A 14,621-nucleotide genomic window follows, 5' to 3' on the forward strand; every position below is an offset into this window, starting at 1 on the left:
ATATTTTAAAAAACGCTTATGAAATTGCTGCAAGAATCTTCTTTATAATTTGCAAGGGTCTGCATCTTTCCACTGCATTTCTGAGTCCAGAGTTATCTTGGATTCCCAACTAAAGGTACCACTCTCTTATTAAGAAAAGAGTAAAGAATATAGGTGCTTCAAGCAACAGCAATTATTTTATTAAATAATGACACTGGTTATTGATATACAGTAAATTAGTGTCTTTCAAACTTGGCAACTTTAAGATGTGTAGATTTCAACTCCCAGAATCCCCCAGCTACCAAGTTGACACATCTTAAAATTGCCAACTTTGAAAACACAGATATAACTAAAAATAATAAGATTTCCTAATCAGATCTCCTCATTTAAATAACACATTGAAAGGTAAAAAATGATGCAAACACAATAATAAAAGTGTATGTGTGTGTGTGTGTATGTGTGTGTGTGTGTATGTATGTATGTATATATGTATGTATGTATGTATGTATGTATGTATGTATGTATGTATGTTTGAAATTACAATATTGTACAAACAAAACATTAATAAAATCAGCATGATCTCTTGTTAACATGGCCCTAGATGCCACTTCATCATAACTCAGTGCATGGGCCCTGAGGAGGAATAACCATTTCCTACTAGTCCCTCCTATTATGAGGAGAGGGAATTTATAATTACTAGTATCCAAGGATGCACAACAGGGTATAGAACATTACGTTATTGCATGAATAAACAGTAATGCAAATAGGCTCCTTTTTATAATTCTGTAAAACTATTGAAAATACATTCTTGAAAATTGAACAAACTCAATGATTTGTTCTCTTATTTCCAGGTGATGCACTGTTGGCGCTCTGGAAGGTAGAGCGTTGCCATTTAAATGAGATCATTACTCTGGCACTGAAGTGTAGTTTCAGCATCCAACAAGAATATGGTGTTCGTGATACTGAAGTGGGACTTGAGCTACGAGTGAAGATAGGTACCACCCTTCAGTCTAGAACAAATTTAGAGCCTATTTTTTTATAGAAAAGCTATAAACAATGTGTATGTTAATTTCATCCTGTACTGAGAGAAACTGAAGCAAAAGGAAAGCTGCAAAGATGTCTGTAGCCAATAAGTAACCTCTCTTAAATTAATATTCCCTTTCATCAACACTTAGGATAAAAAAGTAAAACAATAATAATGGAACTATAATTTTAAAAATGACACAAAGATTAGCCCAAAAACTCATTATTTATTAACAGCAGAGATAAAATTTCTTTAATAATTAAAGTATTTCTGGCTACATATAGATTGCAGAATTATTTCATTTTCAACTCTCCCACCCCCATTTTATTTCAGTATGCTATAGTTAGGATCTCTGATAAAGAAGTTCAATCTTTTCTCAGGAGTCTCTGCAGGTCACATCTCTAAAGTTGTCATTGGTGATAACAGACGACAACATTTTGTGGTAACTGGTCGAGCAGTGGAAGAAGTACGTTTGGCCCAAAACTTAGCCAAAGCAAGTGAAATTATCATGTCCCCCAACTGCTGGGAGCTCTGTGATCGGAACTTAATTGAGGTAGAAAAAATTAAAAATGAACGAGCTGTCAAGGTTCGTATCTTCTTGGGTAAGAGTCCATTTTGCTTTCTCTGATAGGAATATGGTTGATTTTAAACACTAAAAGTGACATGATAGTTTTCACATAAAAGGTTGGAATGAGATCTATTCCATCTACAAATAGTGTCTGCATTATTTTTGTATTTTTGCTTTTGATAAACGACCATTCCTCAGAACAGAAATGCCCACCACCTTTTTGCCAGTATTTCCAAATAGTAAACTTTCTCTATCCCTTTTCCACATTTAGTAATTTTAACATACATAAATTAATCAATTTGCTCATTTTAAAATTTATATATCATTTGCAATCATTCATGGCCAACTCAGCATCACAGCAAGGTGGGGCGGCACTACCCCACCAAGCCACTCCCACCCAAACCACATCCACAGAACTCACAGAAAAGTTCACCCAAGTCTTCTAGCATTCAACCTGGCTGCTTCTCACCTCCTTCACATGTTTACTCTGTGTGTATGACCCTGAGAAGGAGAGAAGCAGCCATGCTGAATGCTGCAGCACAGAGAAACTGAAATTTTCTGCCTCCCTTCACAAAGGAGCTGCTCAGAAGGCAGCTCCTATGGCTGTCTGTCCCTTTATGGTCCCCCCTCCCCAGGGGTTGAAGTACCTTAAAGGCTGAGGCTTGTGTTTGCCTTCCAAGCAGCTCCATTGCAATGCTGTCCCTCCGGCACAGCAGGCTGTTCTCCTGGCCTGTCTGGTGACCAGCCACGAGATGCACCAGCAGGCAATGGGGTGCACATGCACGGCCAGCATGAACAGGGTGGTGATGGCAGCGATGGTCACTGTTCTGTTAACTATAACCCTAACCCTAGCTGACCATGCACACACACACCATTGCCTGCCGGTGCTGCTTGCTGCCAGCCGCTGGACCCGGCCAGGAAAATGGCTTGCTTCACCGGAGAGATGGCGTCGCAGCGGAGTTTCTCAGAAGTAGCCAAAAATGACCAGCAGCTGGAGGCTTCCTGGAAAAGGTGGCCTTGCCTTGCTGTGTATCCCCCCCAAAGCAACTGGAATGGAAGGTAGGTGAGCAAGGCAGAGGGTGAACAGGCGGAGAGTGGGTGGTGGCTCTGGGGCAGGGTCAGAGCTGGGTAATGGAGTATTCCCTGACTTGGCTGAGGCAGGTGTCAAGTGAGGAGTGGCTCTGGGGCAAAGCCAGAGCTGGGGAATGGCACATTCCCTGACCTGGCCGAGGGGGACGGTGGCTCCGGACCCTTGGGGAATGGCTCATCCCTGGGGTCCCGGCCTCCGATCCAAGGCAACGGGCGATCATGCAGCATGCTTACTTTCCTTTGCTGAGCTGAGCAAAGCCAGCGAGGCACGGAGGCGATTAGTGATGAATGTAGCTGGGCCACATGGCAAAAATATATAGGACTGGGATGGGCGGGGCAAGCATTGGGTGGGTGGGGTGAGTGAGTGTGGAGTGAGCATTGAGCAAGCGGGTGGGGTGAGCGAGCAGCAAGCGGGCAGGTGGGGTGAACGAACAGCGACAGGGTGACTGATTTGGGGGTGTGGCCAGCCAGCAATTGCTACCGGCATGGCGACCCAGGCCAAATTTCTGCTACCGGTTTGTGTGAAGTGGTGAGAACTGGCTGAATACCACCTCTGCACTGCTATGCACTTTAATATATCAATTTTCAGAACCCTTGCTTTATCATACAGCCTATGTAACTTTCACTGCAAATATTTTGGGCTCTCAGGCAACACCAGGTCATCATCTGAATAAAAAGTAGATTTATGTCCCTAATCTTTCTAATATCATCACTAACATTTTTTTTCATTTATCCACAAAAACAAAAATAACCAATGATATATATATATCTTGATGTATTCTCTGTGATATTTAATCCTTCCACCTTTATATTAGTACCATCTGATATTGCCTCTAGCCAAGACCAAGTGACAAATGGAAATTGGGCCTCCTGCCTAAAAAAGGCACTAAATTGTTTGTTATATAGGGCAGGTGAGAGAAAAATGTAACTTGACCAGCAGAAACAGAAAGGGATCCCCCTGAGTTTCCTGAAAGTAAAAGTTAAAGAGGAGAGAAATACTTAGAGATTTGCAAGACTGAAGACAGGCATTTTAGGTAAACAAGGAAAGAAGGACAAACCATGGATACCAACACTATCTTCATTATGAGGTTATAGTAACAAAATCTTGCAAGTCTGAAAGTAGAAAGAGAAGCCGCAGTGATAAAGATCAATTTCCTTGTTGAATTATTTATTAGCTGATAGGTTGAAATAGTGTGTTTATTTCTTATACACATTGACCAAACTGGTTTAATCCCAAAGAAAATATAAAAGACAAAATGACATTCATAATGCAACTGAACATATAAATAGAAATAAGAAATCTGCACTAATCTTAGATGTAAAAAGGCCTTTAATAATTTGCAGTGTTAACTCATATTGGCAGAATGAATAGAATGAAAATAAATATCAGGAAAGAATTTCAAGCTTGGTTAAAAGTATATATCTGTGATGGCGAACCTATGGCACATGTGCCACAGGTGGCACGCGGAGCCATATTTGCTGGCATGTCAGCAGTCAGCTCTGGTGCGCATACGCTTGCCGGCCAGCTGATTTTCAGTCTTCTGGAGGGCCGGAGGAGGCCATTTTTTGCCCTCCCCAGGCTTCAGAAAAACCTCCGGAGACTGAGGAGGGTAAAAAGCGTCCCCAACGGGCCAAACAGAAATTCGGGAACAAACTTCTGGTTGGCCCGTTGAGCCTGTTTTTCACCCTCTCCAGCCTCCAGAGGCTTTCCTGAAGCCTGGGGAGGGAGAAAACGGTCTCCCCCGGCCCCCCAGAGGCCCTCCAGAAGCTGGAAACAGATCATTTCTGAACTTCCAGTTAGCCCGTTTTTCGCCCTCCCCAGCCTCTGGGGGCTTTCCTGAAGCCTGGGAAGTGTAAAAAACAGCCCAAAAGGCCAACTGGAAGTTTGGAAATAATCCATTTCCAGGTTCTGGGGGGACTCTGGGGGGCCAGGGGGAGGCCATTTTGCCCTCCCTAGGCTTCAGGAAAACCTCCAGAGCCTGGGGAGGGGTTGTGCACACATGCCCGGGGGGGATTGTGCACATATGCATAGATGCGTGGGAAGGATTGAATTGGCGTGGGCAAATGTATGCGCACGCACAATTTTGGCACGCCATAAGAAAAAGGTTCGCAATCCCTGGGTTATATCAAAGATTATGGCCAATTGAGCAAATTCTGCAGATTTTCAGATTAGTCAAAGAACAAGAGATGGATTTCTATTCTTTGCTTTATTTTTTTTCATCATGTTAGAAATACTGTCAGAAAAAAAAATCCAAAATGGTAACAGGCCTCAAAATCCACTGAACGGGATAAATGTCAGGGTTCCAAGTAACACCCCCAAAAGAATCAAAACTCCAAGGCAGGTATTTTCCTCAAAGCTTGAATTTATTCGAGATATCATATTGGCACATCTGGGAAAACCCAAATTCGAAAGCCCCGGATTTTCCCCAACCAAAGTAAAGTCAAAGTTCCTTCCTCTCCATATGCATGTGCATCACATATTCCAATCAGGCCACTGTCCCAACTGTAGTTGACTTCCAGGTGCAGGCTGAACGTACTTGACTCCCAAGGGAAAAAATGTTGTTATGACTATACCCACACTGTCTCCACCCCACCCCTATCCCACAGCTTGCCCATCCACTGCTTGGTAACCCTGAAGGCTCCAATTAAAAATGGCTCCAGGCTTCCTCCCCTCATTTGATGAGAACATTCTGAAATGAGAGAAGCAATGGGGGTTAGTAATGCTGTTCTTAACCACCTCTTCCCCCCCTAAGGGGCCCCTTAGGTTTGTTAGGGAATTTCTTATGGAATTGTTTTACTAATCTATCTGCCTTCACATCACAAGTCTTGATCCATGCAGCTTCAGACAAAAGGTATCTCTTCCAGTGGGCTAAATATTGCAAGCAACCCCCATGTACCCTGGAGTCCCAATAACTTTTTAATCTGATAGTGGGTCTCCACCTGCACTACCATTGGCTTAGATGGTGGTCAGTCCCACAGTCTTAGTTGTGAGCTAACTGCAGGTTTCAATAAACTGCTATGGAAAACTGGATGTACTTTCTCTAACAGGAGTGGGAGGCTAAGTTGTACAGTCACTGGGTTAATTGTTTTCACTATTGAGAATGGCCCTAGGAACTTAAGTTCTATTTTCTTGCTAGGCAATTTTAGCTTAAGGTATTTGACTGACAGGTATACACGATCTCCCACCCAGAAGGGGGATGGAGAGAGTGGCACCTATCCACCTGCTTCTTGTATGCCTTTGTCACCTCAGCTAGCGCTTGCTTTATATTCTCCCAACCCAGCTATAGCAATTTGGCCAGGGTCATTGACGATGGCAATTCTCATGGCAGCTCGGGCATGGGGACAAATTCCATGCTGCTAGTAACATGTAAGGAGGTCAGTCCAGAGCTACTGTGCATTGTGTTATTCTAAGCCACCTCCATGAAAGGCAGCAAATCCACCCAGTTATCCTATTGATAGTCCACATAGCATCTGAGGTAATGCTCCACCATAGCGTTTGCACATTTTATGGCTCTGTAAGTACTCCGATGGAAAGCCAACCTAAGCCCCTGGGTTGATCCTATGGACTTCAGGAACTCCCTTCGGAACCTAGTGATGAATTGAACCCCTTGGACAGAGATGACCCTGCAGGGCACTCAGTGCAGCAGGCATATTCACTTTATAAACATCCTGGCCAATTTCCTGCTAGAGGGCAATCCTGAGCAAGCAGTGAAGTGGGCTTGCTTCGAGAATAAATCAATCATGGTCCAAATGACCGTATTCCCTCCTCTCTCTGGGAGTTCAACTATAAAGTCCATGGTGATTTCCTTCCAGGGCTGGCAAGCGTCAGCCATTTGTTGTAGAAGCCCAGGAGGTATACCCGGTTTCAACTTCATTGTCGTACATGTAGCCCAGCTCTTAATGTAATCTTCTACATCTGCTTTAATCGTTGGCCACCAGAATTGCCTCCTGGCTAAGTGGAGGGTCTTTAGGAATCTGAAGTGGCCAGACAACCAGGAGTTGTGGCTATGCTGTAGGATCTGAAGCCTCAAGCTGGCAGGAACATACTAGCTTGACCTCTTGTGGTGATCTGAACTGCCTGTTGGGAGGGGGGAATGATTGTGTGCTGACTATTAAACGGTGGCTTTCTTGACAAGGATCCGCTAGCAGGTTCTTTCCCCCTCGGATGTATTTTATATTGAAGTCAAAGTGCTTAACATACTGCATCCAGTGGACTTGCTTGGGGGAGAGTTTTTTGGAGGTCTTTAAGGCCTCAAGGTTCCTATAGTCAGTCCAGATCTCAAAGGGCACTCTCCTCTCCTCCAGGAAGTGCCCCCAGGAGAGGAGGGCCCACCTGACTGCATAGGCTTCTTTTTCCCATATTGCCCACACTTTTCGGTGTCAGTGAGCTTTTTGAACACATAGATGCAGGATAGGAGCTGGCCCTAGGGGTTCTTTTGAAAGAGCACCACTGCTACAGCCATGTCATTGTTGTCAGCTTGAACAATGAACTGCCATTCTGGGTTGGGGTACTGAAGAATGGGTTGTTCTGCAAAGAGTTTCTGTAGTTTTTCAAATGCTCTTTGGCAATCCAATGACCAGGCCAATGGTTGGTTTGGCTGTGGTTTGGAAGCAGCCCTTCCTGTTTTCAGCAGCTCCGTCAGGGGTAGGGCTACTTCAGCAAAAGCTGGAATGAACTGTCTATAAAAGTTTGCAAACCCCAGGAAGTTTTGGAGTTGCTTGCAGGTGCATGGGGATTGCCAGTCCAGTAGTGCTTTCACTTTTCCTGGGTAAAACCTTTTCAACTCCCTCATTTGACACTCAGTAGCCCAGGTAGTTGAGGGAGGTCTTATGAAACTTGCATTTGGACAGCTTCACATAGTACTTCACAGCCAGGAGTTTTTTTTTTTCCAGAACTTGCCATACTAGTTTAATATGTTCTTCTAGCAATGGCATCCACAAACTACTGCCTGCCAATGCAAAGAATTCAGCCTGTGGAGTGGTGGGTTGAAAAGCAGCTGCGAACTAGTGGTTGAAAAGCTTTTAAAAGTGCTTTAAAAACAGCCTTTCAGATGCTTTTCAAAGCCATGTGATCCAGGGCTGGTGGGTGAGCAGGGAAGGGGCTGCTTTTAAAGTAGCACTTTAAAAGTGTGGGGTGGAGTGGGGTGGGGGTTTAGCTTTTTAAAATCAGCTGAAGTTGGCTAATATTAATTCAAATGCAACCACAGCATAATGCCTGAAAGAAAATACACTCACTGCTTTGATTCTTCCCATATATAAAGTACATTCACCAATTTGGTTGTTGAAGAATTTTGGTAGATATTCATGTGTATATACACATGCACAAGTGTGGCAAAAAGCAAATCAGTTTGTGAATTCTCCCCCAGGCTTAAAAGACCTTTAGCCCTGTAATCCCAAATAATCACGCCCACACTTCTCATTGAATTAATAATATATTTATGTTGGTTAAAGTTGTTCTTCATTTTAAATATTGTATTATTTCATGTTTTTTTGCAGTACAAATAATGGCATGTGCAGTATATTACATTTGTATAATAATTGACTCTTAATGACTTTCAAATATGGTGATCTTTAATAAAAAAGACCTGATATTCTGAAGGTGGAAATATGACTTCAATTATAAAACTGAATGGTTTAAATTGTTGTTTTCCTGAATTTTTACAATGTTAAATATGTTTTGTTTTCTAACTTCTTATTATATTGTTTTTATACCATCTATGGTTGTACTTTATGCTATCTATGGTATATGTATTTGTGTTACAACCCCTGGTATGCCTAAATATGGGAAGAAGGTCACTACTCCCTCTTTCTGTCCTTCGGCTCATCACAGAAGACCATGCAGGCAGAAAACCATATTTTTATTTTTAATGTTGCCTTTTTATATTTGTGTTGTATTTGTACTGATAAATAAATAAAGGGAGACTAGTATAGATCTATTTTGAGCTATTTAGCTCTCATCAGCTAGCCATACCCTTACTGGGATTTGAACCTGGGCTGTATTATATCTTAGGCAGGAGTCTTAGCCACTAAGCCACAGGCTCTCCTCCTTATCAGTTTATCTATTATCTAATTATCTAATTAGCTCGAAATAGATCTATACTAGTCTCCCTTTATTTATTTATCAGTACAAATACAACACAAATTTAAAAAGGCAACATTAAAAATAAAAATATGGTTTTCTGCCTGCATGGTCTTCTGTGATGAGCCGAAGGACAGAAAGAGGGAGTAGTGACCTTCCTCCCATATTTAGGCATACCAGGGGTTGTAACACAAATACATACCTATTTCCCTGGCTCAACTGATAAGGAGGAGAGCCTGTGGCTTAGTGGCTAAGACTCCTGCCTAAGATATAATACAGCCCAGGTTCAAATCCCAGTAAGGGTATGGCTAGCTGATGAGAGCTAATTAGCTCAAAATAGATCTATATTAGTCTCCCTTTATTTATTTATCAGTACAAATACAACACACACACACACACACACACACACACACACACACACACACACACACACACACACATATATATATATATATATATATATATATATATATATGCTGGTTTTGTTGTATTCGGGTCTTTTCCCGTGTAAAGTCAAACCCCAAAGACAAAATCCAGCTAGAAAACCAAGGAGTCTACGAAATACCATGCAAAATCTGCCCAGCAATATACATAGGACAAACAAACAGGAGAATAAATGCACGCATCACAGAACACAAAAATGCAGTAAGAAAAAAAGAAAAAACTTCTTCCCTTTTCCAGCACCTTAAAGCTACAGGACATGAAATCAACTTTGAAGGAGCCGGGTTAATCTCCAAAACAGAACACCTCCACAAGAGAATAATCATGGAAGCCATTGAAATAGAGAAACACCCCCACAGCATGAACAAACGTGATGATACCTCCCGCCTACCAAACATCTGGAAACCAGCCCTAGCCAACAAACGAACACCACCCACCACCCAAGCCGTTATAATACAAAACAACAATGCACACGCAGCCTGCACCAATCAGCTCCAATCTACCAATCATGATACAACCACACAACCAATCATTCCACTTACTGAAACAAAGCCAGCACCCCATCCCCTCCCACCAAGACTTACAGAAAGACGGCAGCTCCATTCCCATTTTAAGCCCACATTTTGAGCCTACGCTTGAAGATGGCAGCTGCGATCCTGCCGAAACGTTGCAAAGGCAATCTCAACTTTACACGGGAAAAGACCCGAATACAACAAAACCAGCATATATATATATGTTGGTTTTGTTGTATTCGGGTCTTTTCCCGTGTAAGGTTGAGATTGTCTTTGCAACGTTTCGGCAGGATCACACCTGCCATCTTCAAGCTGTGGGCTTTTTTTTTTTTTTTTTAAGCCCACAGCTTGAAGATGGCAGGTGTGATCCTGCCGAAACGTTGTAAAGACAATCTCAACCTTACACGGGAAAAGACCCGAATACAACAAAACCAGCATACCTACACCCGTGAAAATCTACGAAAACAAATTATATATATATATATATATATATATATATATATATATATATATATATATATATATATATATATATATATATATATATATATATATATATATATATATATATATATATGACCTACCTCCCATATTTAGGCATACCAGGGGTTGTAACACAAATACATACATACATACATACATACATACACACACACACACACACACACACACACACACACAAACACACACATATATATATATATACGCACACATACATACATACATACATACATGATTGATGATATGAGCAATGGAATGTGCTGAAATGCGTAAGCTGACATATGATATTAGAGAAACTATTATAATATAATAATTATATACAAATATACTTGATTGACAATATATGACTTTATATAAAATTTAAGGGATGACTATGGAAAGGATGCACAAAAACCATATAACCAATCGACACACTGTATGGAATGGAAGATGTTTTTATGTTATGTGTTGTGTTTGTTTATATTTGTTTAAAAAATAAAAACTTTAATTAAAAAAAAGAAAATGCTTCCTTTCATGCCAGATGAGGCGAGGGCTGGCTGGGAGTGGAGGGGCAAGATGAAGCCAGGTGAGGTGCCCCTCCATGTGAGTGACATCGAGTTGTCCATGCCCACCCAATCACATGAGCATACCCACCTAGTCACGCCCACCAGTCACATGACCAGCAAGCCACGTCCACAAAATAGGCCACACCCACAGAATAGGTAGTAAAAAAATTTAAAACCCACCACTGCTACTATGGTATGTTTTCTACATACATTTGTTAATTGATTAGCAAAGAGTTAATCTATGTCTTCTACTTGGTTCAGTGGCCTGTATTATACACTTATAGCAATGTCATCCACCCCACCCCACCCTTTTATATTGAGCCACATGGATTTTAGGAGGTTTTCATCCTTGGTTTTCTGTATATCTGCAGATATGTAGTGATCTTTTCTATATAATGCAATTCCACTTCCTTGTTTGTTAGGTCTGTTTCTTTTGTATAGTTTATATCCTTCCATCAGGACATTCCATCATTAGTTTCATCTCACCACGTTGCAATAATGCCAAGTATATCATGTCTGCCTTCATGTATTAATACTTCCAAGTTCACCCTGTTTGTTCCCTAAACTTTGAACATTAGCATATAGGCATTTGAGTCCTTTATCGGCTTTGGGTATATTTCTTACATCTCCTACTTTGTAACTGGGATTTCATACTTTCCCTCACTCTCTACTTCATTATGTTTTTCTTTTTTATTTCTTTTTTCTCTTTACTCCCTTCCTCTACATGTAATTGGTGATAACAGTCCGACTAGCAAAACCAAAATAAATAGGCACTCTCAGGAACTTTCTAACCCCAATTTTGTAATCTTTTGAAGGGGCCATTCCAGCCGCCTCCACTTTCCACTCTGCACCAGACATCATCCTTCTTTTCCCTTTAACAGCTCTCTTGGAGATGACGGAGTAGACTGTGCTGGAGTTTGATTGAGAGCTGGTTTCATATCAATGGTTCGACTAGCTAACCCAAAAGAAGCAGGCACTCTCAGGAACTTTATATTCCCAAAAGCATAACTTTATTGGATACACCATTTCATCACTGAAGAATCAAAACTCTAGTTTTTCCCGTGCAATGCTTGCATGATTGAACAATGGCTTTGCCCTTTCCCCACTCATGGATGTTCATACTGTTCAATTATGAATAACCCTTTTGTTTTGTTCACTTCTTTGTCATACATTTGCACTAGTGACTTTGATGGGTTCTTGGCTCTCACAATCTCTCCCTGGAACATCTGCATTCTTTCTCACACTCTCCTCCCCTCAATTGTTTGGCAAGTTGAATAGCGATAAGGCATGAAAGTTTCAAAATAAGTTCAATCTTGAGAATTGGTTATTTAGTGGTTTTTGCTTGGAATTAGGTTCTAAAAGATTTCCTCCCCTTCCCCTCAATTTTAGTTTAAAGCCCTTTTTGATATGATGAGCCAGTCATTTTCTGAATATATTGTTTTCAGTTCCAGTTTTTGAGGTGCAGTCCGTCTCTTGCCAGTAGCCCTTCATCTTGATAATGCAGACCATGGTCTAGGAAGCCAAAGTTCTGATGACAATATCAGTTTTTAAGCCAGTGGTTCATTTCTAAAATCCTTTGCTCCCTCATTGGATGTTGGCCTTTTGTTGGGAGCATAGATGAAAACATGTGCTCCTAATTCTTTCACTTTCTTCCCTAGCTGTTCATAATCCCTTGTAATTGTTTTCAGATTCATTGTTGTATTATTGGTTCACACGTGTAGGACAAGAAAGAGGTAGTGATTTATGGGTTCAATTATTTTAATAAGATACTCAGTTACATCTTTGATTTTTGCTCCAAGGAGACTATATATCACTCCACTCTTAAATTGACTGCTTGGTCTGTTTCTGTTTCCCTAAGAATTGAATCTCCTATCACCAGTATTCACTTTGCTTTTTCTAGGGAAGTCTGGAATACTTTTCCTGTCTCAGGAATGCTGGGTTGTGCCTCTTTTTAAGAAACAATTAATGAATGCTTTTTTGTGAGTGTTTGTATATTTTCTTCTAGGAGGAAGATAAGTTTGTGTTACTTCATGAAACTTTGAACACACTTAAGTTTCATCAACAATTACACATCTACTGATGGTTATCTTGTTTGTGTCTTGGTGTAGAATTATGTATTCCTTTTGAGATTTGCTGTATCACACAAGTACACCTTCCTTTGAACAAGCATCCCATTTTGTACTCTTTTCTTTTGGGATGCGCACATAGGCTTTGCTTCCAATTTTTTTTAGATGGTTTAAATTTGGGGCTTTTCCGTTCCACAATTCATATAGAGTTTTCTCAGTTGCTTTTCCTGGCAGTTCAATTATGTGGTCATAATTGCCTCCCCCTGCCCCCCCCCCCCCCAGTATGTGGTTGGCATATCTGCATCAAACAGTATGGTTCTTTCACTCTCACATAGAGTATGATTCTTTCTTTCCAAAACCCCATTTTGTTCTGGGTTGAATGGTATAGTACTTTGAATATTATACCATGTTTTCTGAGAATCTCCTGTGTGTTTTCACCTGCATATTCAGTTCCATTATCTATGTGTAAGACTTTCAGCATTTTACCAAATATGTTGCTTACTTGAACCAAATACTATTCAAGTTTCTCTGGTACTTCACTTTTGTTGTGTAGCAGATATAGTTTAGTATACCTGGAGAAATCTATATAAATAAAAATGTAATGTTTGTTTGTTCAAAATCTCAAATCTCCGAAATTTCTTCACCGATTGCTTTGAAATTTTGACATAATGTTGCATTCAACTACGCGCATGTTTCTATATATGTATATTATATAGATCTTTCACCTGTGACAGGTAAAAACATGCTTTTTTGTAAAAACATGCTTTTTTGAAAATCAGCGCCATCTGCTGGACGTAAAAGCAACACACACTATACCATAGTGTTCATTTCTTGAATATAGTATATTTGGAACAGTTCAGCCTCTCTCCAGTTTCGTCCCAACGGTCCCTTTATATGTGTGGCTGGGCTGCAGCTGCACCCTTTCCCCTTTCTGCCCCTCCTCCGACAAGCTTCACCACTTCCACCAAGGGGAGCCAAAGCCTCCCCTTCCCCTCTCTGTCCTCCCCTCCCACCAGGCCTTTGCTGTCTGCAGCGGGGCAGCACCTGCCCCATCCCTCGGCCGCCTCCTGCCACCCTTAAGCTGGCCTCCCCCTGCCCAGCCTAGTGGAGCTCCAGAGGAGGTGGAGGTGGAGCGTCTCCTCAGCCCGGCCGGTTGCACACACTCTCCACCCCCTCACAGGGAGCCAGGTACGGCCTCGCCAAGGTGGCTCTGATGGGGCGGCGGCGGTGTCAGCCTGAGGCGCAGCGGGGCTGGGGCAGCCGCTGGGTGCCCCGTTAGGTGGCGACTGCAGCGGCAACGGCATCTCTGGATGGGGCTGCAGCCAGTGGGGCCTGCCTCGCGTCCACATCGCCAGGGGCAGCTCCTTCCTCCTGCTCCTCCTGCTCCTCAGGGGATGCCGGCCACCTCCTCTCGCTGCCACCGCTGAGGGAAGCCGGGTTGGGGGCAGCAGCCACCTCCTCCTCCTCTCCTCCTCAGCTTGGCCAGGCCGGGACATGTGGGAGTGTCCTCCATGGTGGCTCTTGCACGGGCCACCATGGCTCACTTCCATGTGGGGGCCGCCTCTGCCAGGGGTCTTGCACTTTCTCTTTTCTTTCTTTTCCATTTAACCAGACTGGGCCACAGCAACGCGTGGCTGGGTACAGCTAGTCATCTATAAAAGTGAGAAAATATGTTTTCCTTCCTGGAGTCAAGGACATAGAATATTACCATAGTTGCAAACACTGCCATCTACTGGCTGAATATTAGTGTAGTTGCAGAAATTCTACATTCCAACATAGACAAAACTTTGTGAAACTCAAGCAAACTATTTGTATCC

General features: G+C 42.1%; 1 protein-coding gene across 1 annotated transcript in view; it reads left to right on the forward strand.

The window, feature by feature from the left end:
* The window catches only part of ADCY10 (adenylate cyclase 10), a 219,639-nt gene that overhangs the window by 36,392 nt on the left and 168,626 nt on the right, over positions 1 to 14,621 (forward strand). The window contains exons 4-5 of the mRNA XM_081946448.1: positions 831 to 974; positions 1,384 to 1,589. Coding sequence (XP_081802574.1) covers positions 831 to 974; positions 1,384 to 1,589 — 350 coding nt within the window. The remainder of the gene's footprint in view (positions 1 to 830; positions 975 to 1,383; positions 1,590 to 14,621) is intronic.

This window comes from Natrix helvetica (genome assembly GCF_964273705.1).
Source record: "Natrix helvetica genome assembly, chromosome: 3".
NCBI lineage: Eukaryota > Metazoa > Chordata > Lepidosauria > Squamata > Natricidae > Natrix > Natrix helvetica.